The sequence below is a fragment of the Diprion similis genome, chromosome 9, assembly GCF_021155765.1.
Source record: "Diprion similis isolate iyDipSimi1 chromosome 9, iyDipSimi1.1, whole genome shotgun sequence".
NCBI lineage: Eukaryota > Metazoa > Arthropoda > Insecta > Hymenoptera > Diprionidae > Diprion > Diprion similis.
In genome coordinates this window covers 6,199,189-6,224,427 of record NC_060113.1, presented here as the reverse complement: position 1 = coordinate 6,224,427, position 25,239 = coordinate 6,199,189, and the positions used below count along the sequence as shown (strand labels likewise).

General features: G+C 36.7%; 2 protein-coding genes across 2 annotated transcripts in view; one reads left to right on the top strand and one right to left on the bottom strand.

Moving 5' to 3' along the window:
- LOC124410717 (NAD(+) hydrolase sarm1) overlaps positions 1-25,239 on the top strand; it is a 182,054-nt gene that overhangs the window by 14,326 nt on the left and 142,489 nt on the right. The gene's annotated exons all lie outside the window — the stretch shown is intronic.
- On the bottom strand, positions 1,018-9,030 carry LOC124410521 (macrophage colony-stimulating factor 1 receptor 2-like). Its single transcript, XM_046888971.1, has 12 exons — positions 8,943-9,030; positions 7,867-8,466; positions 7,321-7,629; positions 6,964-7,254; positions 5,694-5,800; positions 5,443-5,593; positions 4,933-5,157; positions 4,679-4,835; positions 4,059-4,305; positions 3,563-3,894; positions 3,362-3,467; positions 1,018-1,131 (listed from the first exon to the last, which is right to left on the bottom strand). Exons 1-12 carry the CDS (start codon positions 9,028-9,030, stop codon positions 1,018-1,020), a joined length of 2,727 nt encoding a protein of 908 aa, XP_046744927.1.

Sequence of the window (25,239 nt, the reverse complement as noted above, 5' to 3'; positions counted from 1 at the left end):
TGAATTATTCTCAGTTTATTGTTTGGCAGTTGAGATCTTGATACACTCTTATCGATATTGCAGTACGAGTATCGATTATGTAAGATATGGAGGTGTAATATCGATATTTTTACCTCCAGTTGTCGATATGGATAAATATCGCAAAAAACTTGTTAGAAGCTAACGCAACAGGACCAAAATGTGTAGTTTTTTTTATTTCTATCCACCGTCCTGCATTGGAATGAAATGTTCCGAACGCTTTCAAATGTTCATCCAGTGTTTGAAATTCTGTATGTAAAATTAATATCAAAATTTTGCCGGCACATTTGTTTCGTGATCAGGCCGCGTAGAATTCGAGAAAATTTATTACGTGTCCAAAATTTATATACCGTCTGATCTGAAATCAATTGAAATGATGAGGGATTCTTTCTTTCGTTATCATTCTCAAATATGACTCTTCCGTACATTTATGTCGACATTCTATGTAAAGTTTATAGCTTATTTTGAAAACATCAAATTATTTTTCGGTAGAAAGGATACGTTGTAAAATATCTTTGAAAAGTTTTCCGTCTACAATATTTCATACAGTGTGAAACTCCTTTCTGGTCTACAATCCAATCGGGATTCACCCAACGTACATATTTTTGTCGATATCGTAACGTGTGGGCGTGAAAAGAATTGAGTTTTCGAAATTCCTCAAGTTTTTTAATTTACAATTTGCATAAGTTTTACCACGTATGAGCACTGAAAATGCCTGAGTCGATCAGAGCGTTTTTTGAGCCTTCGGATGCGTGACTTTCGTTCGAAAAAATTTTATTGAAAATAAAAATTCAGAGGTTTTCTTCCTTTTAAAAGTCGAATTCCATTGCTTGAATACTTCGATAGGATTTGACATACCATAATTGGTTATTGGAATAACATCCAATCAGAACCTTTAGTTTTGACGACATTGTATCCCTGCTTGCTATGCATCGTGGTAGATCCATGCAGATAGGCGAACACGAATCAACATTGAATACGTTGACCGGAATTATTTAATCACGAATCTTCTCGGAGGTCGACCGATTCTTCCGCACTTGCCGGATTCTCTCTCTCGCGTTTCCAGATATCTGCGTAGATCCTGGTGTACGGATTGCCCAAATCCAGGTAAAACTGAAATGTGTTTCCATGCCACCATCGTGGCGTTATATCATGCAACGTGGAAAAAAAATCATTCGTTTAAATACATTCAATACATATTTGGATGTTTCAGATTCCGAAAATTGTTGATTTTTCTACGAGCGCATGAAAGAAATTCGTGCTTCTGGTCTAAATGGAAGCATTAAAAATACTGATCACTGCAGCGCCGGTTTTAAAGCGTGTAAAAAGTATTTTTTCAAACTAGTCAAAAATAGATATTAGCAAACCTTCGACACGTATTATCTTTTTCATATTGTACCAAGGAACACGCTACGGCCGGAAAAGATTATCTGAAGCGCATAACAGACAAATGGCGATATAAAAGGGTCGCCAAGAATTACACGATACATTTCTTCCTAAGTTGAAACTTTGTCTCGACCTTATTCAAAATTGTGTGATAGATTTCTTGGTGTCAAAACAGGGGGGCAGGGACAGGGGTGTCCTATCGGCAAACGAATCGTTTCATCTCAAGACTATAAAGTTGATCAGAGATGTCTTGTTGAAGAACGATTATCCTCCCGCTTTGATTGATAAGTGAATTACTACTCGTTTATCGATGATTAGAGACAATGCACATTTAGAACAAGGAATAGTCGCTACAACTGACAATGTAGTCACCAAGGCTTCTATTATGACGTTTCCTTATGTCAAAGGCCTGTCCCAAATTCTTCGTAGAGCCCTTAAAAAGTTCCAAATTAGATGTGTTTTCAAAAATAACAAGAATTTGTCAGGGCTGTTAGTCTTACCAAAAGACCATGTCCCCATTTAAAAGCGTTCAAACCTAGTATATAAGATACCATGTGGGAATTGCAACAAATGTTACATAGGTCAAACAAGCCGTTGCCTTAAAACTAGTTCAAATGAACACAAACGTAACATTTTTGCAGACCCAGACAGACAAACAGCCCTGAGAAAACACAAGAGTGGAGTAAAATCATAACTTTAATTATGATAATGTCAGCATTCTTCGTCGTGCAAAGGATTACAGAAAGCGGTTGGTCCTAGAAATGTGCAGTATCCTGGGAGACAGAGATTCTATTAACTTGAGACCAGACACAGACAGCCTCAGTAACGCGTATTACAACTTGATTACGTTCAAACTCCACAAGTAATCCTCTTCACGACAACGTATGTACCTAACTGTTTAACTTTTTTACACCTTTTCTAACATTTATAACTTTTAACTTTCCGTAACATTTTAACTTTCTTGGTCAAACTAAGCGTGATTCGTTGGCGACACAACGGCATAATTAGACACTGTGTTTCGTTCTAGTATTTATTCTCTGGTTTCCGTATCAGTAGTTTCCCCTCGGTTGTAGGCACGTTCTGCCAGCTCGCTATGCAATTTTTACGTGTTTACACTCCACGTTTTTACATTTACACTTACAATTTTATTTATACATGTGACAAGTTTTATTTTTACTGATTACCTCTGATTTATCATGTCTCCCAAAGAGCCAGATGGAATTTGAACTACACTAGTTGTAAATATGTGGTAAGCCCCTTTCACGCACGACGAGTGAGCTCAACGTTTACACTTTTGACACCTGACCGTACTTTTCAGTCGACGATTGCATCCCCTGACCAGGAATAAGATTGAGGTTCTTTGTTCTGTTATTTGTTGATCTGATGTGTAAAGCTTCTTTTCTTCCTTGCATGGAATCTTTACCTCGACTTGAGGTTTTTTTCGTATTTTAATGTAAGTTCTTTATTTCTTGTCTCCTTTCTTTGTATGTTCTATTGCGCTAAAGCGTATATAGGAATTTTTGCCTGTGTGCAATATCAATTGTTCATCAAATTGTGGTTATGAGGAGAGCCCCACTCAGGGCCGAAACGTCATTTATCCGTCAATTTTTGACTGAGCGACCTTTGACACCAAGGAATCTATCACACATTTCTTCCTGAGACTCAAGAAAGACAAGTTGTGTTGAAAATTCGCGGATATAAATTTTTTACGTTTATAGAAAAATATTTTTTCCACACACTGAAACTGGTGCCACAATGATCAGTCTTTTTGAGGCTTCGTTGCAGACCCGAAGGGAACATTTTTTGTAGGTATATTGAAATTTTTTTGAACTAAATCGCACTATTGAAGACACAAATAAGTGTTGCTTTTCACAATTTGTCAAGTATAATTGATGCAGATGATTTAGCAGGTAACGATGGATATATACTTGCAAATTTTACAAGCGATTAAGCTTACCGTTTTCACATGCTCTTCGATTAACTCGGAAATGTCGATCTTCAGCCTTTCGAACGATGGTCGTTCCGATGGCTCCGCTTTCCAGCAACGAAGCATCATTTGGTAACTGAAGTACAAGTGAAAAATCTTGGTTTGAAATATTCCTATGAGTTGCGTGTTTATTCGTTGACGATTCGGGTAAAATCGGCTTTTGGCACTCACATGCTTCTGGACGCGTATTGCGGTTTCTCCATACGATAACCTTCGGCCAGTGTTTGGCACATATCCTCGGGTCTTATCAGGGGGTAAGGAGTTCTCGCTAAGGAGAACAGTTCCCACAAAACCACCCCGAAAGACCAGACGTCCGATTTTGTGGAAAATACTCGATCTCTGAGCGACTCGATGGCCATCCACTTGACGGGAAGAGGACCGTTTTCCGTGCTCGTCTGATTCTCTTCTTCCCTGAGAGACTTGGACAAACCAAAGTCACAGATCTTCACCACGTTGTCGTCGGTTAGAAGTAGATTTCTCGTTGCCAAGTCACCGTGTATTATCTGAAACACGAATAATCGCAGACTCCATTCTACGCACCAATGTCCGTACAGACTTGGGTGATTTTCAATGTCGGTCTAAGGCTAGCGAATAAAACCACGTGTGAAATATGTCAGCATTTGGGACTGCTGTTACGAAAAGATGACAGTCTTGAATTTTTTCATACTCTTTTCTCGCTGATGTACTGCATGCCACACGAGACTTGCCAAGCCCAACACACCAAGTCGGACGTGCACATCGGCTTTGAGTTGAAGTCTGTCTGATCACCTGGATACTTCAATGGCGCGGTGAGTTCCGTTGAAATATCATTAGAGGAACACTCTTCTACTCTCGCATCCGTAGTCGTAGAAGCAACGTCACTCGGGCAGTTGATTATTTCTGAATTACCGTCGGAATCTCTATCCGTGTTGATACTGCATGAATAACACAATAAAATTAAGCTACAGTTTAGATGGTGAAATAATGAACTCGTTTCTCACGAATCCTCTGGACAAACGCGCAACCGTTTCGACGATGACGGTTAGTCCTCGGAGATTCATCGCAATTCAGTTGCGACAAGATAAATTGATTAGCTCATGTCAAGTCATGATATTCTCCCGAGACCATTCGAAAATAAGTGAAGAGAATTCCGGTTCTAAAGGTGGGAATCGGTTTGAAGTCAATTGCAGCTATCGTCAAACAAATCATGATGATATCGCCGTCATACGGACACGAATAAATAGAGACGTAACAAAGATAAGTCGGAAATCACCAACATTTATGTCAGTGTTGGGTCATGCGACTTACCCAACGTCATCGATATTCATCGCGTCTTCACAGGCAGTCAGAACGCTCATTTCTTCTCCGGAACTGTTCAATTGATTGACAAAGTTGACTCTGCGTCGTATCAAGTAGTCGTGCAAATTTCCGTATCGGCAGTATTCGACGATGACCAAGAGTTCTCCTATCGAAATCCAACGGAATATGTGAGTCTTATTCTCCATGAGGTCGTATGGTGTGACGTCATACTCATTACCCATCAATCACCTACACCGACTCACCCAAATCAATATTTTTGGTACACGCGCCGAGAAGGTTGACGATGTTCAGATGTTGACCCAGGTAGACGAGAATCTTGAGTTCGCGATAAAGGGCCTTCATGCACTTCAGGTTGGCCGTCGGTCGGACCGTCTTGACGGCAACTGTCGTGACTGTCTCGCGTGAGGAAATCGTTTTCGCATGTCCCATTCTCACAACGCCGAACGCACCACTTCCTAGTACTTCGTCTGAAAGGTAAATGGTATGCATGACGGACCACCGATTGGTTGTGCTTGGAAAAACTTCGACAGAGCGAGTTGGGTAGTGCACAAAGGGTCTGTGTCGGATAAGCATGACGATAAGACCTGAAACTTTTTTGCGGAAACATGAAGTAAATGATTTCATGTCAGAAAGAAAATGTCAATTGACGGAAAAACCTCATGCTTCGATACTTGATCCTTAACTATAAATACCGAGTTTCTTGGTTAGTATTTAGTTTCTACTACTGTGGAGGAAATGAAGCAGCGGATTACCGAGTTTCAGGAGATCCCGTGGAAATTCCCATTTCTTGTTATACGGCAGTAACTCGGCCTGATCGCTCACAGCCAATTCTGGATCAAGAGAAATCTGGGCCCCGAAATTGAAGTACTCCAGTCTTGCTTTTATCATTTTTCGCTTTAGTACCTGCACAACAACGTCAGAGCCATTTTCCATGTTGAGGAATCAATGAGTCCGTTCATCGTGGTACGAGAGCCAAGAGTAAATTTATCAGGGTATAAAGTACCTTTCTGCGACAGTTCCGAGCCAGCAGCGTTACAACGACGATGACAAGTAGAACAGCTATTGCTCCCGTGATCAGCCATATTTCATCTTCTATCCCACTTCTGGAATCTGATAATCGGATAACGTAATTGAATCAATAATACGTTGTAATGTGGCATTTTAGAATGGCCCGTTACAAGGCCAAAAGGTTGAAAGAAACTCTCGTGAAACGCGTCCCCGGTAAGGTCCTCAAAGAAAATCTGATACAAAATAGGCAACAACTACTAGTAACTAATGTTTTTCTTCGTAAATTCTGTAATTCCGCGCCTTCGTGCAATCTAACCAGGTACCAAGACATCCACAATCCTTATCCAGTTTAATGGAGCCCTCGTTCCGAAGATCGACGCAGCCTTCCAATCAGTAAGGATTATAATCATTTTGAGTCATGGTCCGGAAACGATGACTCGCTGTAAGTAGTCGTGTGACTGCACGATTTCGTTGAATAATTAATTCCGAAAAATTATCGTTGACTGACCTCGTAACTATCGAATGACTATCTTTTGTATCTCTGATCTCTCCGATTCTTTTGTAGTTGCATGCTATAACTGCTTTTGTAATTTCTCTTGTATTTTTGTATCGATATCTTTTCACCTTTCATATATTTCATGTTTCTAGAATACCGTACTTTTTTGTTAATTTGAGTTCTGCTTATCGTAATCAGGTGTATTCAGTGTATTCCTTTACCTCGCGAAACCTTTTCTAATTCTCTCACTCTCATAGTTTTATAATCTCTCCTGAATTATAAATCCGAATTTGTTTGTTAGTTTTACCTCATACCTTTGACTGTTGTAAATCATCAATTTTACCACTGTAATCAATATCCTGTCATCTAAGCTACCGATGTTTGATAATTGTTGATCAATGTCTATCTCTTCCGTTATTCATCGTCCATCGTAAATTCTGTATTTTCTTCTTTTCGTCACTACCATTGCAATCTATCGTCAATTCCGTCAATTCCCGATTGTCAATAAAATTTCACTCTTGCTCTAACTTGACGAACTAATAAATCTCGGTTCCTTGTTAAGTGTCACCTCTATTCAAGCTTTTGTTCAACTTCATTCTATCGAAAATCTCGTGAACTATTCTCGTTCGGCGAGAAGCCGAAAAATGTCACGCATCTTACCGGTTTAGTTACAGAAATACAATGATGATTAACAAATTCTGATAGAAGCGAGTAACGTCGAGTCTTCTTTCTATTTCCACTTGAATTCTTTGAGATCTCCATGTCATACCTGTGATGTCTATGAAAGCTTCTCGTTCCTCGCTCCAATTACCGCATTGCGTTTTGTAATCGCTGCAGGCTGCTACTTTGAATCGATTAGTTTTGTTCAGCGGAAGATTTTCGAATTTGTAAAAATTCTCTGTCTTCTTCACGTATAGTTCCTTCCTGAAATACTCGGTGTCCAATGCTATTTTGTAGTAATAAATGCGGTCTTCCAAGTTCGCCGGTGGTGCGTTCCACGCAATCGTTGCTGAAGCGACGCCAGTTTCGACCACCGAAACATTCGGGGTGAATTTCGGATCTGGAAATTCCAAGTTTCATCATGTTATCCCTCGCCAATCTATACCCGTGATTGTTATATCAATACCCCTGTCTTTTGGGACGATATCGTCCGACCAGAAACTTTCGTAAAGGATTTGTTGACACAAAGAATCGACGCATAAACGTAATTCAAACGTATAAGCGACTGAAGGTCTCAGATTCTCAAATTTTCTACAAGTGTTTTTGGTGGTTGCTACTCTCTTGTATATGCGTTCTCCACTGCTGTTTGACTCGTATATTCCAACTTTGTACCACTTGAAGCAATCTTCCACTTCCAGAGGTGGCTTTGTCCATTCAATCGTTATTGAATCGACAGACGTTTCTCTAGCCGAAACGATTGGAAGGTATAGAGGTTCTGCATAAAAATGAATCACAGTAAATCACCTCAAATAAATACAAAATGCGTTTTCACAGATCTCACCGAATAAATTAACAAAAATAAATATTCAAATTCATTTCCATACATGTTCAAAAAATCTCTGATCATAAAAAAATGAACGGAGTTTCTTAAAGCAGCTTGAAAATTTGCATAGCGAGAGTGATATTCATCACTGCAGGGTGTAATTTTGAATGAATTGAGAAGCTGCTATACCTGGATTTCTCTCTAGCGTCTTTGTTCGTCCCGAAAAACCAACAAGAGTTAGTGGAAAATTATTTTCCAAAATAAATTTGAACCAGTAGTCTGTGTCTTGTTTCAATCCTTCTGCAATATAGACACCGCTGCGGAGCTCAGTTGACGTCTGATACTTGCCATGCCATTCGCGTGAATCGTTTTCCTGGGATTCAATGCGAAGCGATTTAACATAATAGCGCGCCAAATAATATGAAATCTCCCATTTCACACAAATCGTATTCGCATCCAAAGCAACGGGAAGCAACTTCACATCGGTCCGATCCGAAATAACATAAAGATAAATGTTACTGCTTGTTGTCAAGTTTTTGTCATCATTTGCCCAGCATTTGTAAGTTCCTTCGTCGTCCCGTGAGAAGTTTGAAAAATATAGACTCGTTCTTGAATACGTCTTGTTGTAGCGCCGAGTTTCGGTGAGTTTCCTCAAGATCTTCTCGCTTCTCGGTTGCCCTTTGATTTTTCGCCACTTAATTTCAGCGACAGATCCCCGCACGTCGCATTCTAGAGCCGCTGGATTTCCTACAATCCCCAAAACAGTTGTGGCATCCGGAATAGTCCGACCTAGCACAAAGTACAGAAAACTTACAAAGGGTTTGCGAGGTTGTCCATGCCGACTGAAATTCAGGTTTCAACCCGCGGGGATTTTACCTTCTCTGATTTCTGTTGAAACAGTTGTTTTGGTTGAAGTGACTTGCTCATCAATTTGATGATGTTCATCTCACATTCAGCGCATTACGTTCGCCATATGAATTTCCAAACAATAAAACACATATCACATTTGTTCATTTTCAGTCGGTCATGACTCTGAATAGGAAGAAGATATCGACACAAGCGAGTACGCCTTCTTTGTGCCGTATTGAAGTGAAAAAAAAAAATTATGCATGAAGAACTATAGGATCAATTATATACGTGACGTGGCGTGGATACAGCTCCAGTGATGCGGATATCACGACTTCGAAATTCGGTCAACAGTATCATGTACCCAATTAGATTTCTAACATCACTTTCTCTCCGAGTGCCTCAATATTTCCACTTACCCTTGATTTCAGAATTCCCGACAGCCAACACGAGACAACCAAATAGTAATGGTATTACCATCAGTAGGGCTCGAGGATCCCGCGACATGACGTCTCTTCGACGTACACCGTGAATCGTGGATTCTTTTCGACTGCGGAACTTCACTCTACGAACTACACTCAATTAATGCCTTCAACGTGCAGCAAAGGGTAAAATGGGTTACATCATAAGCGCAAACATACGTCAACTCTGATAAAAAACCTAAAATAGGAATCCTGTTTTACCGCAACAAACACTAATCTTTTGCTGGAATCGGTATATACGAAGTGGAAAAGTTCCTCGTCCTTGACGCCCAATGCTTGTTATCAGCGAAAAGTGAGGCGATAGCTAAATCCTGTTGCGAAGGCCGAAGTATGGAGAAATTATTCTGAATATTCTCCTCATCGGCCATCTTACAGTTTCCTACGAGTTTGTCGCGTCACGAATTCTCTTGCCTGACTCAGTGCGACGACTCCATTGGTAACGAACATCACGTTGTAGCCAAGATCTCCATTCCATTGAACACGGTCGAATCCATTACGACAGTATTGGATTCTTCTGAACAAAAAGCAGCTGTGGATGAATTATGAATGACGTCTGCAATCATTTTCTTGCCCACTGTGTTCCAATTACTCATTTCTGGATTATTCGAATCGCTACAGCTGGGACAGCGGACAAAATATTTACAAGTAATTTTGAGGAGCCAAAGATGATCACTTAGTTATAAACCAATATTTGTTCTTTTGAATTCTCAATAACAATCAATTTTTTTCTACATTTTTCTTCTCTTCGGGCTCGTAACAACTTGCGTTGAACGTCAAGGACATGCACGCAGAAATGAAACGTTAATTCCGGTCATTAACTAAACGGTTACTTGTCCGTTAGCCATCATAAATTATCAATTCGGATGGAATACATCTTTCGCCTATATCAGAAATGTACAACAACAGGATTTCAATCAGGAAGTTATCGAATTGGAGGGAAATCAAACAGGATCCTCGACATGCGTCATCTGTCAAATAACTTTCTTTCCCATAATATGTTTCGATTCAGTATCTGATTACAAGTCACGGCAGATCTGCTAAAGACTCTCTAGAATATGTAGGCAATGTAGGGTGTAGTTTATCCTGAACGGTGACTTCATATCACTTTTTAGACGTCAGGATTATCACGTTACTAATTGTAAGCCAAAACAAATGTCGGAAACTTTTCAAGAGGATGTTTTTTTCATTACTGCCAGTCCTATTATAGGTATACGGACTTATTTGTGTAAGGATACATGCACTTCGAATTCGAGCAGATATGCATAAAATTTTGCAAATTCTGAAAGAAAATTTACTATAAAACTGCTGTGGATTAGCATTGAATTCGTTTCATAACCACATGGATGTTCGGTAAAGGATGCAGTAGCAAAATTGCATAAAAATTGATGATTCTTCACTGTTGGAAGATAATTATAAGTAACTATTCTTGAGGAAAACTTGATGGTCTAATCATTGGATTCCGCGCAGACGACAGCGCCTCGTTTTTGTTAAATTATTGTCAGAACTGTACAACTATGCGATTAAGATTGAAACGAGTATTTATCAGCCTCGGCACAACTCCGAGAATGACTTTGTCAGTTATTACCTAAAACTAATGGATACCTACCGATTGATCATCCTCCTGTGTGTACAATTCAACGTATATAACGTTAACCATAACCTCATCAATGCAAAGACAGCTACGAATAAAATGCAAATTTTTTACAACAGCCACGTCGTTACGATCTCACTTCAATTTCACGATACGGACGGTTTGAGCGCATCTATCGACGCTCTGGCATTCGAATCTCAAGAACTGCGGGGTTCGAAGGACCGGCATCAAATTACTTTTCAAATACGGGGAGCAAACAATCCACACCGTGATAAGCTTGTCACATATTTCCTGGCAAAAACGGCGTAGATTGCTTAATTATCGCGAAAATGGCAATTACGCTGCTAATTGCACAACAAATTGGTTTCCGTGCTTACCCGACGCGTGAAATTCATTACCAATTTATTCATTCGTCTTTGCTCGCTGTACGCAACTTGTTTTTTAACCGCAATTACTGTTTTCCTCACAATTATCCTCCATGGCTTAGTGAATAATGCTTGTCAAACGCAAGTGTATCGATACTTTGTCGGCGCATTTGAGATACGCCTGATCAATAATCGTAATCTGTAATTGCCGCAGTATCGATCAGCGAAGTTTCTTTATATTTTGTATTACTCGAGTGTGATGATCATCTTTGCGAGAAGCTTTCACTTACCACCGACGTTTCTTATTTTTACTTCTCGTCTGGCAATTTTGACTTTTCAACTAGAGTCACATCACGTTACTTTTAAATAACTCAGAAATGATCAATGCTAATTTATTCATATCGTTCAAGTACGCTTTTAGCGATTTACACCGATTAAAAAATTCGGTCTACAGTTAACTTTACCATTTCGTTTATTTTCTTTCTTTCGCGAAACAACAATCGACAATCTACCTAAGTCCTTATCATTACTTAGCGTAAAAGAGATTGTGGAAATCAACGAAACAGCTATAAAAATCTTGAAATCAACGTCACACGCAGCTTACCTAGAATTCCGCTCAGAATTTACAGAAATTCTGTCAAATTTGTAATCATCAACACGGTTTCAAGAATTACGATGAATGCTCAAGTGATATATATATATATATATATTTGGATAGTGGATATTTTATTTTTTGTATTGAATAGTTACTGCGTTGAAAATAACATCTTTCTGATATATATATATATAATACAAAAAATAAAATATCCACTCAATTATTTAAAACTGTAATGTACTCATAATTCTCTGATGATTGACTTTCCCGAGGAGATAAAGCCCAAGAATAAAAATTGAACTTCAGGCATATAATAATGAAAATAAACGGTAATTAAATATCATAATTTCTTTCAGTCAAAAATCAGGATGTAGAGCAAAAATGTGACTAAAGAAGTTGGAAAAATCCGATCTAAGCACGGTTTCGTATACTTAAGACTGCTTTCTTTCAGAGCAACAATCGTCTGCGTCAGTTGAAGTTTGATGCGCCATCTATGTGTGCATTATTGTAGCTAGTAAGTGAAAGGTTCAAATCGCTTGGTGCAAACGGTAGAATTGCATTCAGCGCGTTTTTCCTTACGTCGGTTCGACTTTATAATTATTATGTTCTTACGGAGTCTTCTTTACCGACTGTGCAGAGATATTTGGCTCTCGATCACGAAAAATATTCAGTCGGATGTCCACGTCTCTAGAAAATCACGGATTATTTTTGAGTTGCTCTGTAATTGTGCGTTTAATATTTCTATAAATCGTGCATCATTAATTGTCACCAGATTTATTTGAACGATTTCAAAAATTACAAATTAGACTTGATAACTGATTAGGAAGTGCTAATAACCGTTTATGAGGGAACGTTCCACCCATGAAAAACTCACAAACGTCAAGTTTTATGCAAAGTTGTGTATATAATACATGAATTTCAGGCTCTATACATTTAGAAAAAATTATACCGATACTAACAATAATTAAATCTTAAATGCAAATTTTGTGTTCTTGTATACTTGCTGTTCTAACAAAATTGTTGAAAAAAAAAAAAACCAACTTAACTACGACTTGAGAGTGAAATCTTTGTGGGAAAGCTTTTCAAATTTAATTTTTCTTTCAATATATTATTTACTTTTCTTGCAAGTCAACACGATGAATAATCGCGATAGAGCTGACATGGAATTGGCTGTGCTACGGACTGCCTATTTCAATTTGCATTGACCAATCGGTGACGATGAATAAACGACTGTAAATCGTTGATTGGTATAAATATTTATGAGGCGGTATCTTCAAACGTTCTTATTTATCGCTGTGTTTGTTTGAATAATTATCGTACAAGATCAACTAGAATGTACTGTGTCTGTCCTGTGGGTAACACATGCATACACGTAAGAGTTAGTTAATCAGTCACGTGAATCCCATCCTAAATCTTGATTCCTTTGCATATAAGGCGCTAGATTTTCACATAATCTTACGGCGAGTTGTTTGTGCTGCAGATCCGAAATTGGAATCTGAAATTTATCAAACTTTCTTATTTGCACGACCGTGAAAAATCATAAAGGGGTGGAATAATAATATTGTTTGTTGTAACTTTCTATTTTCAAAAATATTGTCTTATTTTTTATTAAAGAATGTATAAAATTTAAATCTAAATTTGTATCTCAAGTCAGTCTCATTTTCAAAACAGAATTTGATTCATAAAATAGTCCTTCAGAAATCAGTTGTATAACCGTAAAACATGTCAAGAGCTTTTGTAAGATTGTATAATAAGCAAAAGTTTCTCTCAACGATAACCGAACAATTGGATAAATGAAAAACAACAAAAGTGACTGATTCAATTTCTTTCGAAGGTGTATTTGTAAAGAATTGAGAGTTAATTTTGACAATTTCAGAAATGAAGTGCATTTCAAAAATGTAATTAAACCAACCTGGAGTTGGAAAACGAACCAAAAAAAAAAGAGAAAAATGTTTTTTCAATTATTTTCAAGTTTTGTAACAATTTAACAAATCGGCAATAATTCTAACAATGTCCAGCGCATAACTTTTAACAGGTTTAAAAAATAAGTGAATAAAAATTCAGACGTGAGTCGCATCTTGTGTTAAATCCACGCTACAAGGCTTGATAAAAGGAAAAGAGAAACGATGACGCAATAATACATCCGTTGAACTGCTGCCCTACAAAAATTCCACTTGGCATTAAATTAAATCCTGTTGGTTAGTTTCTGGTGTCCAGGTTGCCAGTTCAGGCGCGTATGTTTTACACATACCATGTGTCCATGAAGAAAGTTATTGGCCGACAGCTACCTCCTGATTGAGCAGCCGACGCAAAACCAATCGCGACTGATAAAAAATGTCCCTAGGAGCCCACCGTTAAGTGTAGGCTCCTAGGGACATTTTCTGACAGCTAACTGTGGACTCCTAGGGACATTTTTTGACAGCCAACGGTGGACTTCTAGGGACATTTTTTGACAGTTAACGGTGGGCTCCTAGGGACATTTTTTGAGAGCTAACGCTGGGCTCCTAGGGACATTTTTTGACAGCTAACGGTGGACTCCTAGGGACATTTTATGACAGTCGCGATTGGTATCACGTCGGTTGCTCAATCAGATGATAACTGTCGGCCAATAAAATTCGAAGGACTTGACGCACGCGCATCAGGTGCGCACTTTTTTCATGGACACACGGTATATATACAGACATAATATAATGTATGCGGTCGATTGTACGGATTATAAGATTGACGTGTGTACTTACCCAGCTGTCATTGAGCATCGGATTTTAGAGGCGGTTCGAAGGCTCGTAAAGCCGGCCGTTGCTGCAGCTGCAACGACGAGAATTATATCACGTTTATACGCATGTGTACACGAATAACCCGTGCACTTATACAATGCGCGCGTAAATTTTTAAACGTACAATTTTTACCACGCTGACAAGACGCCGTCTGTTTACCGTTATTGATACAACTCGCGTATGCGATGTGCTTGCATTTGCATTATAGGTCCATAGCATATTTTTACGTTACATGCACGTGTGTATATCCATAAGGTACCCATGTACCTTTTTTTATGTGTTTGTTGGCCGTCGATCGGTGAGAAGACATTCTCCATTGTGATTGAAGTAGGCTTGTCATTCGCTTGAATATGGCTGCCTATTTACTTGTCAAACCGTTTCTAATACTAGTTGCCGCCCTACAGGTATAAAGGAATCATCGTTTGCATAGCTTTTAGAATTTTTATAAAAAAAAAGACATTTTTTTGTATGGAGTTTGATAGTCAACTAATAAAACGTTATTTATTTGAGATAATCAATTATATTTATGAGAGTTTTGTTAACTATACAAAAGGAATTCTTCAGGCTTTTCTCTCCCAGTCAAATTTTAGTTGTTTGATTATTAAAGAAACTCTTGAAGGGATTTTTACATTATTCCAAAATTTCCGAAAATGTTAATAATGAAGTTACACCACTGTGTGACTAGATTAGAAATACTCGTAAAATTTTTTATCTTTCGATAAGTAAAAATTTGATAATTTGCTTAATGAGGCGGAGAAATTTTTTTTTTTTTCAGGAAATCATTCGAAATTCATGACGTTGAACGAGAATAATCACTGCATTCCGTTTGCCTTGTAAATAATTGAACAAGTCATAATTCAGCTTGCTTAATTATTTAAAACAATTCATTGATTAAGTCTGAGATCATTGATCTAAGTCGCCGAATTTAAATTGACCCAATTCTAAGTGTGAATTTTCTAATCTCTCATCAATTTCGACAACTTTTGCTAATGACATTTCCGCAATAATGCTTACCAAACGCAAGGCATGAATCAAGAAGATAAGAAATGGTATACAAAATGTTTCCGAGTAAATGTTGCGGTATGTCGCGTTGCCCACAGTTCAGGGGAACAAATATCGATAATACAGACTTACCGACTTATCGGTAGATAAACCGCTTCAAGTCTTCGCAAGTGAGATAAATTGTTTTTTCGTTTATAACACATGGTAACAAAGTGTTTTTGTAAGTCAGTAATTATATTACTTGACTTAACTCAAGTGCTTATAATTCGGTAAGTCTGTTTTACCGATATTTATTCCCCTAAGTAGTAGGCAACCAAACTTGCTACATCGTTTACTCGGAAACACTGAGTACATAGGTGAAAGCGGGGGAATTCGAAAGCTGAATCATGAACATCGTCCAAAAGTCAGCTGTCAAAAACGTGTCTATTTACGTTCAAACATCACCTGACAAGAGCGACGCGCGACGAATTAAATGCATTCGATTTGCATGTTGAACGGCAATCCGCATGCATGAGTGTGTAAAAAAATTGTTCAGGTAGAAAAAGAGGAGGACGAGGTTAGAGGTTAAACGGGCCAGTATAATACACATTGTACTGTATACATACATGATGTATAAACTTTTGCATAACGCGTTGCGCAAGGATCATGATATCCTCGGGTGCAGCCTGATTCGAGGCCAAGAACTGGTCCGATATGGACTCACCTGAGGAATCTTGTGCTCTTGTGCACGCTGCAATCTTCAGCACAGTGCACACCTGTGTCCAATCAGTATTAAACAACTCAATATCTGCGCATGGGTATAGACAGTCAATTCTTAACTACTGCGCATCACGTGTGCGCAAAAGTTTAATGCGCATGCGCTAGAATCCGAGAACGGCTGTTAGCCAGGGTGACCAAGCGTGGAAAATAAAAGAACCAACGCTTACGTTTAAGAACCAATCGTATCCCGCAAACAACGACAGCCATCTTTGATTTCCATCTAATCGCATTCGAGATTATTTAGCGCGCTTTTTAGAGTCTGCAAATTTCCAAGTGGTGTATGTATTTTTCAAGATGGCTTCCATTAGGCTCAAAGTTGAATACATATGGGGCATTCTAGCTATAACCGAGTGGCCATTAACTCGAATTTTTTTTTTTTTTGTGACACTGATTTTTTTTTAGAAACATGTCTTTTTTGTCGAAGAGTAACTGAAAAAAAAAAAATGGCCAACACAAAATAAAAAAATATCGAGTTAATGGCTGCTCGGTTATAACTGGAATGCCCCATATACCTTGCTCAGAACTGAACAAAAACGTGTCCGTTGGAGAAATACAAAAAGTGATCGGACTGAAAAAATTATCGTATGATACTATTTATATTATATAGCTGCACGTTTCGTTTTAACGACTTTTCACTTTATACGTTCTATTCGAAAATCTTTTTTTCGAAGTTTTTCGCGGTCCAGAATATAATTTGTCGTTCGGGAAGAGAAAAAGATACGGAGAAGCCAGGATACGTTTGGGATTTGAGGCGTGCAGACGTGACACTTGGAATAACAAGTGATATTCCGAGAAATCTATTACAGATTAAACACGGAAAACGATAACCCTTGACACGGTTGTATCGCATCGCCTCTTATGCCCAACGAGACGTTTACTTTGCACTCAAATGCCCGTTAACACTGTGCGTTAGACGTCAAGTACCTTTTGACTGAATTTCGACACTCCATGTCACGTTGCGTCGCGCCGATCCGCCCAAAATTATAAACCGTAGGGCATTATTTCGCAATTCCCTACTTCGCCCACGATCGGACTTCGTCGTTCTCCATCTTGGACGAACTTTCTCGTTTCACTCGGAAATTGTTGTGGGAACACTCCGATAAATAATCGGTATGATCGTGTTTAACAAATAGGCGAATAGAAATGTATTTTTTATTCAACGATTTATTATTTTGTGGGGCAAAAAAGTGATCGAAACTTTTATTGAGAGAAAGCATATTTGTTGATATTTTTTTTATTTTTTTTATTCATTGCATGGAATATTCTTGCATATTTTTTAATCACATTTACTATAAAAACGATTCACAAATTATACCCATTTTGTATTTTTTTATCGTTAAGTTTACTGCTGTATTGACAAAATTGTAAAGAAAATTTTCAATTTGAAGATTCTTGAGTTGATTTCTCGACATTTTTAGAGACGCTGTTATTTCTTTTCACAGTTCTGGTTTGGTGATGTGATAAGATTCGTCTTCCAAAATCTCGATTTAAGTACCGGAGGAGAAACGGGATAAATTAATCGAATATAAATCACATCATAATTTTTCAAGCAATAAATTGTGTCGTTAGAGAATAAAAAAAATAGTTGACAATATATAGACAATATAAAAGCGATGCTTAATTCTATTAATTTTAGTTAGTATTTTTGAAACCAATAAAAAAAATCACAGTTTGGTTACCATTCGTGTGTTCTTTCTTATTCGTTAGCCCTGTTTCTAACGATAATTATCATAAGAGAAGAATCCACTATCTTCAACGTTCTACTGTGTTTGGATATTGAAAATTTAAGAATTCAAAGTGATTCGGTGTAATTTTTTTTTCTTCTCTTCAAGGAGGTTGGTTGACCAAATATCGATACTTCTTTATTCATTTTATTACGACATAGAAACACAATCAATATTTAAAAAATTTCTTTTCGAAAATTTGAATATAGATAGTTCTGGAATTATAAATGAAACTTTATGTACTTATGTTTGATTTTAAGTCGGTTGAAAATTGTTCAAATCTAGTAGATTCGTTCGATTCTACTTAACGATGGCTTATTTTATTCAGAAGAATATTTTCTACAAATTCACTGAAATATTTTTTTTTTAATTATTTTTATTATCACGCTGGTATCGTTAAATATTAAACTTCATAACTTTGCATCGATATCGATTATAATCGACTAGTAACAATATTGAATTATCGCCCAGAAGAAAAACATAACTGGTTTCAGTAAATCTGTAACTTCCGAATGAAGTGAGCCATCGTAGAATCAAATCAATCGAATTTAGTTGAATTTTGACAATTTTGAAGCTATTTGAAGTGTGAATCATCGATATATTTTGTTTATAATTCCAGTATATATACATTTTTTTATTAGTATCTTCAAGTAGATTTTCGTAGCTCAAGAATTAAATACTTTCCTAAATACTTAACGTACGCGGCAATTATCTCGCAGTAAAATGTATCAAAAAAAGTATCGGTTTCCTGCTAGGTAACCTGGTCAAGTGCAAAACCTGCAGGAAAGCTTTTTTCAAGATACACTCTGCGTACTCTGATACGTGAATAATGAACACCTTGTAGCCTGTATTAATCCGCCTATGTTATTACACCTTCATTCCATCTCACAATATTGCTTTAATCCGACAGATCGATAGCCATATCCGCACTAATTACATATAATAAGTATTTTAAATCGCACGATCTTGCTAACGGCGATCGAACAATCAAAGAACACTTAATATAAAACAAGAAAGCCGACCGTCAGGTGCGTGCGATGGTTCAAGCATTCGTCGAGCTAGAACAGAAGGATAATAACTGTAATTGCGAGGCTATTAGGGGCAGGATCGTCGATTCCAACACCTGTTAATTACACCGAGTTACGTCTATACTAACAATGATAGAAAGCTGTGTTGAGGTCTGGTCGTGTGCTACATCAGTAGGATTAGCCACGCTTCGAGTCGATCGACGGTTACGCTTCGATTACCGATTACGGTCCATTCATGGAATACAATTTACCTACATCGATGGTGCAGGAAACGGGGAATAGAGACGTTATAAATGATACGTATTGCGAAATTCTATGACATTGCGGAATGTATTAATTACCTTGGATTTCATCGACTTTTACGTTGGCAATTCAGTGAGCGCGCTACCTAAGAAGGTATCTAAATCTTGAGCTCCATAAAACGTTAACGCTTTTAACAATTTCACGGAATTCCACGGGCACAAATATTAAAGATACGGTCTTAAACTGTCGAACTTCAGCTTCAATTTGAAATAAGCGTCAATGTGGCATCAAAATTGTGGCTGTTACAGCCACTAAAGTACTTCGACTAAAGGCCACTAAAGTACTTCGATTAAACTACTAAAGGCCACTAAAGTACCAAAAACCACTAAAGTACTAAAGGCCACTAAAGTACTTTGACCAAAGTACTAAAAGCCGCTAAAGTACTAAAGACCACTAAAATACTTCGACTAAAGTACTAAAAGCCACTAAAATACTTCGACTAAAGTACTCAAGTCACTCAAGTACTGGTCAGTGAAAAGCTGTGGTGAAATCTGCAATCACAATCCAAATCAAACGGAAGTTATGGAAATGAAAATCTTGGAATGGTTTTGGATGTCAGGGTACTCTTCAAGAATCTTTACAACAGAGTTTTAATAAATTGTAAATTAAAATTTTGTACTTTACCGTTTTCTTGATTCGAAGTAACATTTTTACCTGTATTTTAGAAACCGAGAGATGGATCAAAAGTCTGTCGCATAGAAAACTGGTTCGTAGTGGCATAAAAAAAAAAAAAATTTCATCTTGTATTGATACTTTTCCATTTGCTTTCCAAGTCCTGTTAGTTTCAGATTTTTTATCCATCAGTTTTCGAGATCATCGCGGATGTATTTTGGACAGACCAATAAACTTTTCCCTTTTCATGGTCACGAAAATTGGCGTGAAAAAATACTGCTTTGAGTTGATTTATTTATTTTTTTCGATCAATCAAATCACGAATTTGACTTTGAAATTAGTTTCTTTTCGTCAGTTCAAACGAACATTTTACCAGATCATTTACATGGAAGCTGAAATCTCAATATTTCAATTTTGAACTCACGAAATATTTCAAATCTAAGTGTATAACTACTAATCAATACCAATTAATAAACAAAACAGACATTGATTCATTGTTTTGTTTCTCCAAATATTCACAGACATGGTAGATATTAAAGACAAGCTATTTCGTATTATTCATTCTAATTAAGTATTGAATTTCTCGAAACATAAAAATCTTTGTTAATCATTTTTATGGCTACTAAACCAAAAATCAATCCAATAAAATGAGTTGTATTCAAATCGAAAACCGCGAAATTCGTCTCTTTTTCCATACTCAAAAATTTCGAGGACTACTTTTCTCATCATTGATATTGAAGCATTCTTTGCTTGGTTGAACCAAGTCTCATGCAACGCCCAATTTTTCTCTGATTACAACCGACTATTTGAATTCATTTTTTCCACCCTGTGTATGAAAAATCACCATTATTCAAAGCTAGGTATTCACAGTTTCATGCATTTGTATTATAAACCTCGGAACGAAGCTCGGTTCGGATGACAAGTGGGCAGGCAGGTAGGCATATAATTTTCTGCTTCGTATAATGAACGTGAAAAATGGACGCAATGTCTTTCGAGGACTCCGTAGCCGGGTCAAGGTACAATCCGGGCCATTGTCTCCCGCGCTTGAACCATTACAATCTACTCCAGGTTACTCACCATGGTTTTACATCCCGCCTCTTTACAGACTCGCGTGTAATTCCCATCCGTTTACCCAACAACACAACCGGCGATAATCTTTATACGAGCGTATAAAAATCTCTGCTTGGCATTCAGGTTTGCGGAAATTTTCTCGATTTCGAAATTTTTTTCACATGCTTTTTATACTCCGATTAAAAGATACTTCCGAATTTTTTTTACTCGTCATTTCGAAGGTTTGTTTCGTTTCGATGAACTGGACATGAATCTGGCTAATTTATTATCCTCGAAATTTTCAAAATCGGTACGATCGAAAAATTTTAATTATATCGGACTTGGAGCTTTTTCTTTTCTTCGGGATTTCTTAAGTAGTCTCTGAATTCTGTGAAATCACATGAAAACTGTAAAACCTTTTGAATTCCTGTGAAACTTTGTGGAATCATCAGAAATCATATGAAGTCCGTGAAATTTTATAAAATCTTTGTAAATTTTTAAAACCTTCTGTAAAAACATCTGAAATCTTTGAACCCTTTCATCCCTTCAATGAAATGAAATCTCTTAAAGTTTTCTAAAATTCGATAAAAATTCTGTAAAACCTTGTAAAAACATCTAAAATCTTTGAACCCTCTTATTCATTCAATGAAATGAAATCTCTTGAAGTTTTCTAAAATTCTCAAAAATTCTGTGAAACCTTGTAAGAACATCTGAAATCTTTGAACCCTTTCATCCCTTCAATGAAATGAAATCTCTTAAAGTTTTCTAAAATTCGATAAAAATTCTGTAAAACCTTGTAAAAACATCTAAAATCTTTGAACCCTCTTATTCATTCAATGAAATGAAATCTCTTGAAGTTTTCTAAAATTCTCAAAAATTCTGTGAAACCTTGTAAGAACATCTGAAATTTTTGAACCCTTTTATCCCTTCAATGAAATGAAATCTCTTCAAGTTTTCTGAAATTTAACAAAAATTCTGTAAAACCTTGTAAAAACATTAAAAATATTTGAACCCTTTCATCCCTTCAATGAAATGAAATCTCTTCAAGTTTTTTGAAATCGGGTCTTTTGGATTCCCTGAAATCCTTGTAAAGTGGTGTGAAATTTTTTTAAATCGTGCTATCTTCAACTCATAGACAAAACTGATAAGTAAGCGTCTAACTGCCCGTTTGTTTCTGGGTAAATTTCAACATGGATGACGCATGCGACATGCCGACCAATCCTTAGCATTGACATTTCGAGCTGCACTGCGTGAAGTGAAATATATAAATATTATATTGCTGCAGTAAATTGTAAGAGTGCAGTGAGGACTCCCTTGACAGTTGAACAATAGGAAGCAATTTATATCCCAGAAGATTTTTTCGTTCTTCATTATTATACCATTAATATAAACGACGATGTGTGTAACTTTTGAACAAGCCTTGAATAACACTCGTGAAGTGCTGCATACATGTAAAATGAAACGGACAGAACGAACTGATATTTTACACACAAGGGTATCTTCGTCGAAATTTATACAGCATAAAACAAATCTCGTTTCATTTAAATTTCGAAAGAGTTTAGAATAAACGGACGATAAAAATAAATGATCTATAATTTGCTGGGAGAAAATATTCATAACTCCTCGGCCTGGGTTCTAGAATATATTCTTCACCATGATTATAGTGAAACGATGAAAATATTGAAATTAAATGGCCCTGTACAGAAGATTTGTTTATTTAATTATAGCTTTTTCCATTCTTAGTCCTAACATTAACGTTCGTGGATACAAAGACTGACAATTCATTCTTGAAAATTTATATACATATATATATATATGTACATGACTTTGAAAGACGGAGTAAAAATTAATTTATTTATTTCGTTGTTTTTTCACCATTTTTCAATTGTCTTTCTTATATTTTTTCACACTGTAAATACGAGTGTAAAAATCAAAGAAAACAACATGAATTAGTAGGCAACAAAGTGAATTTCTAACGACATGCCCTATGATTCGAGATCAGTTGATTGTCAGGCTGACCAACTGTTATAAATTCAGACGACAATTCATCGCGATGTATGTAACCTCAAAAATTTTTACAGCTGTTGGTATTGTAAGCAGCTTCCAGCAAAATGTATAAAAATTTTTGAGGTTACGTTCACGATGATCGGTCGCCCTGGTAAACAACTGTTCTTTAATTTTGCGCATGCGCATTAAGCAATTCACTTTTTAGTACACTATAGCGTACGATCATAATTTTCGTATTTCACGATTTCTTCGAGATATATTGCATATTAAATAATTTTCGCGTATATGAAATGGGGATAAAATTTTCTGACAAATCGATTGCCGCTATTTATTTTGTAGCACTGTTCTCACATTTCGAGATAAACGTAAATTTTCAAGAAAAAAGAACTCAATTTCTGAAACATGTGCACAAAACATATAACAATCGTCGAAAAAGTCTTTCTTTACTCAAAAATAAAGTTATTCTCAGTCAATATTACCATTTTAAATTGAACGGGTTAAATTTTAGCAGACGACGGATCATTAAAAACACGAGTGTAAAAACCTAAGTAAACAATCACGAGAGCGAAGCTCCTTCCGCCAGATTCTGCGAGTCGTGAATTAGCAGTCAGCGTGCGAATTCGTACTCCATGCATAAAAATCAAGCCAAGTGAACACCTGCGTTACGAGGAATATTAAGTAGGGAAAAAAAACAGCGAGATATCGAAAAACATGTTTTCAAGGAAATTTGAGTTCCGGTATCGGGTTCACGGCACAGTGACATAATTCATTCGAATTACGCAACCATCGCGAGCTTCGACAGCATATCAAATGCCTTGTAAGCTGCTGCACGTGAAAGTGTAACGTGTGTAGCTAATATGCGCCGAGTTTACCTACATCTCTGCACTTTTTATTTCATCATATGTGACACGCACACACACACGTGTGTCTTATTCGTATTACGTATATATAACTGACCCGCGGTGTCTATCTTACGGTATAAACATCGTGTAACGTTCTTATTTCACCGTCATCGACGCTTATAAATTATTCCTGTATCATATATACTCACGTATTGTTTGGAAAAAAGTATAAACTTATAATTTCACCTCGCCTTGTTGTTGTTTTTTTTTTAAGGGATTAGGTACACTTGCAAGGCAGAAAAAAAAAGGTTTTTCGAGACTTCATTGACCAATATTTATCAGTTCAAAAGATACACGTTTTAATAAGTTACAGTAATTTTTTCATGTAAAAATTGTGACAAACAATCGAGTTACAGCCAACCTCTCAGAGGCCCAAGAAGAAAAAAAGTTATTCTGCAACGTAACTCATTAATACTGGATCATCTGAAACTAACAAAATCGTTGGAATTAGTTAAAGACAATATTCTCTTGTACTTGACGTTGAAACATTTTGCATTTTCGAAAAGAGAACGATTTTTTTAGTGAAAAAAAAAAAACAAACATTTTTTACTTTGCTTAACATCTGCCATTTTGTCAGAAAATCAAATTTTTATAAAATCTCGCCGTTGAGTAAAAAGAGTATTTTCTTTTTTAATGTAATTCCAACGATTTTATTTGTTTCAGATTTCATCGCAAAACAACTTTTTTTTTTTTTTTCTTGGGCCTCTGGGAAATTGGCTGTAACTGTTCATCGATCTTTTTACATGAAAAGATTACTGTAACTTCTTAAAATGTGTATCTTTTGTACTGATAAATAATGATCAATGAATACTAAAAACTGTCTTCACGCGTACGTAACCCCTTAATGATGGTGATAGTGAATTTGAAGAAATGAATGATTATTTTAAAATTTGATTAGACCTAGGCGTAAATATTTTTCATATTTTCTTCATCTGTCTTTCCCTCTCTTTCTCTATTTCTCCTTCTAATGAACAGCAACGCGTTTTCAAAAATTGCACAATTGCACAGATTTTTGCACTCGGATTGAAATCCACCCAAAAACTTTCTCTATAATTTTAAAATCTATTGATATATAAATTGAGATGTCGAATCTCCGATGATCTTGAATAATTATTGTCGATCTGCGTTGATTTCAAATCGAATGTTGAAACCAAAATTATATCGATGGCGTATATTTATTATTGTAAAATAGTCGTAAGAATCGAAATGATCTTACGAACTTATAACGTTGAATTGAAAAAATTTTCAAAACACTAATTTATCCTAACGAAGTTGTACTTATACTTTTCGATAATCGGTTAAAAACAGCGAAAATCAAAAAATTCGAATCTCATTTTGAAGATTATACTTTCGTCGTTTGATTCGAACTGATCGATTATAATAGATCGAAACTAGATGTATAAAAAAGTAATTCTTATTTATCCCACAATTACGTCTAGTTTTTGCACAATACCGCGAATGCAGCGAAGCAGCAGTTAATGCGAAAATAATTATATGTGCATAGTTCTTATTGTTGTTAGTA